Raw genomic sequence first — 2,474 nt, 5'->3', positions numbered from 1 at the left:
CAGTGGAGGTCCTAGAGCTCCATCTAGCCCATAGAGGGACCTCCAAGGACCTCAGTGGAGGTCCTAGAGCTCCATCTAGCCCACAGAGGGACCTCCAAGGACCTCAATGGAGGTCCCAGCACTCAAGGAGAACCTCAAGTTCAGGTTCCACCACCCAAAAAGGAGCAGAAGAACCTCAGCTGAGGTCCTACCACTCAACCCATCCCATAGAGACACCCCCAAGGACCTCAATGGAGGTCCTAGAGCTCAATCTAGCCCATAGAAGGACCTCCAAGGACCTCAATGGAGGTCCTACCACCTAAGGAGAACCTCAATGGAGGTCCTAGAGCTCAACCTATCCCATAGAGGGACCTCCAAGGACCTCAATTGAGATCCTACCACTCAACCCATCCCATAGAGACACCCCCAAGGACCTCAATTGAGATCCTGCCACTCAACCCATCCCATAGAGACACCTCCAAGGACCTCAATGGAGGTTCTACCACTCAATCTATCTCATAGAGACACCTCTAAGGACCTCAATGGAGGTCCTACCACTCAACCCATCCCATAGAGACACCTCCAAGGACCTCAATGGAGGTCCTACCACCCAAGAAGCACCTCAATGGAGGTCCTACCACTCAACCCATCCCATAGAGACACCTCCAAGGACCTCAGTGGAGGTCCTGCCACCCAAGAAGCACCTCAGTGGAGGTCCTACCACTCAACCCATCCCCTAGAGAGATCTTCCACCCTCCTGACCTCTTCTGGATGAGGTAGTCCTCCAAGATATCGAGGCAACGGACCATCTGGGAGAAGATGAGGACCTTGTGGCCACCAGCTTTGAGCTTCGGCAGGAGCTTGTCGATGAGGACCAACTTGCCGGCCGAGCGGACCATGGCTTGGAGATGGAAGTCCACAGGGACGTGGTGGTGACACGAGTCCCGGAACTCGGCCAAGATCTTCTCCTCAGCACCTAAAGGGTGGAGATAGGACCAGGAAGGAGGTGGCCAACGAGGTCTTCTCAACCAAAGAGGGCTCTGAGGAGCATCGAAGCTCCTTTAGATGGGCTCAAGGACCTTCTCCAGGGGGGCAATGGGAGTTCTATGGGGGTGATGGGTGGAGAAGCCCATCTCCAAGTGGCCATCAAGCATCGAAGCTCCTTTAGATGGGCTCAAGGACCTTCTCCGGGGGGCAATGGGAGTTCTATGCGGGTGATGGGTGGAGAAGCCCATCTCCAAGTGGCCATCAATGGATGGAGAAAACATTGGGATAGGGCTGAAGGACCCCAAGGACCTTCTCTGTGGTGGCCCTGGAGCTTCTATGGGGTGGAAACTCCATCTCCAAGTGCCCACCAAGTCACCAACGGATGGAGAAACCATTGGGATGGGGCTGAAGGACCTCAAGGACCTTCTCCATGGTGCTCTACGGAGATTGGAGATGGGCTCAAGGACCTTCTCCATGGGGCCAATGGAGGTTATGGGTGGAGAAGCCCATCTCCAAGTGGCCACCAGGTCGTCAAGGGATGGAGAAGGCACTGGGAGGGGGTTATGGTGACTATTGTGGTTGTCCATCAGCGCTGGAAGGACCTCAAGGACCTTCTCCATGGGACCAAAGGTGGTTCTATGGAGGTTATGGGTAGAGGAGCCCATCTCCAAGTGGCCACCAAGTCACCAACACATGGAGAAGCCATTGGGATGGGGCTGAAGGACCTCAAGGACCTTCTCCATGGTGCTCTACAGAGGTTGGAGATGGGCTCAAGGACCTTCTCCATGGGGCCAATGGAGGTTATGGCTGGAGAAGCCCATCTCCAATGGTCACCAAGGGCTGGAGAAGGCCTCGGAGGAGAAGGTGGCCACCCCAGCCCCTCGTGGTTCCTCACCATTGATGAGATAGGGATGGTTACAACACTTGCGGAGCTCCATCATGGTGTTGAGCAGGTTGGGCATGTTGGTGTGTCCTGCTCCTTTGGCCAAGAAGGAGAAGTTCTTCTCCAGGATGGCCCTATAATACTTCTTCTGGATGTTGGTGAGCTCCACCTCGATGATGGTCTCCTGCTTCGGAGCCAGGTTCTTCTCCACGTCCTCCTTCAAGCGCCGTAACATCATGGGCTTCAAGATGGCCTGAAGCTTCTGGACCTGGGTGGCCCCGAAGGAGAAGGTGAGACCATGGAGGAGATGAGCTGGAGGGGGTGGAAGGAGCTCCCCATGGACCTCACCTGCTCCTCGGTCTTCAGGTCACCAAAGTCCTTGAGGAACTCGGCTTCCGAAGGGAATTGGGAAGGTTCCAGGAAGTGCAGGAGGCTGAAGAGCTCCTCCACCGTGTTCTGCAGAGGGGTCCCCGTCAGCAGCACCTTGTGCTCCTGGGGGCAGAAGGACAAGGAACCCCCGGTAGATGCCGGCAGGAGCCCGGAAAGACCTTCAGGCCCAGCCCCACTGGGATGTATTGAGGCCAAACCCTGCTTAGATGCCACCAGAACCCCCTCAGATGCCACC

At 56.1% G+C, this 2,474-nt stretch overlaps 1 protein-coding gene across 1 annotated transcript; it reads right to left on the bottom strand.

The window, feature by feature from the left end:
* Positions 1-741: 741 nt before the first annotated feature.
* Positions 742-2,341, bottom strand: LOC104405952 (chromodomain-helicase-DNA-binding protein 8-like; the record flags this gene model as incomplete). The annotated part of the gene is made up of 3 exons (XM_010014804.1): positions 742-955; positions 1,862-2,117; positions 2,198-2,341. Coding segments are annotated over 3 exons (614 nt in total), but the record flags the coding sequence as incomplete, so codon positions are not given.
* Between the last annotated feature and the right edge of the window lie 133 nt (positions 2,342-2,474).

Source organism: Nestor notabilis, unplaced genomic scaffold (assembly GCF_000696875.1).
Source record: "Nestor notabilis isolate BGI_N333 unplaced genomic scaffold, ASM69687v1 scaffold18205, whole genome shotgun sequence".
In the NCBI taxonomy this organism is placed as follows: Eukaryota; Metazoa; Chordata; class Aves; order Psittaciformes; family Psittacidae; genus Nestor; species Nestor notabilis.
This window is presented reverse-complemented; position numbering and strand designations above follow the sequence as displayed.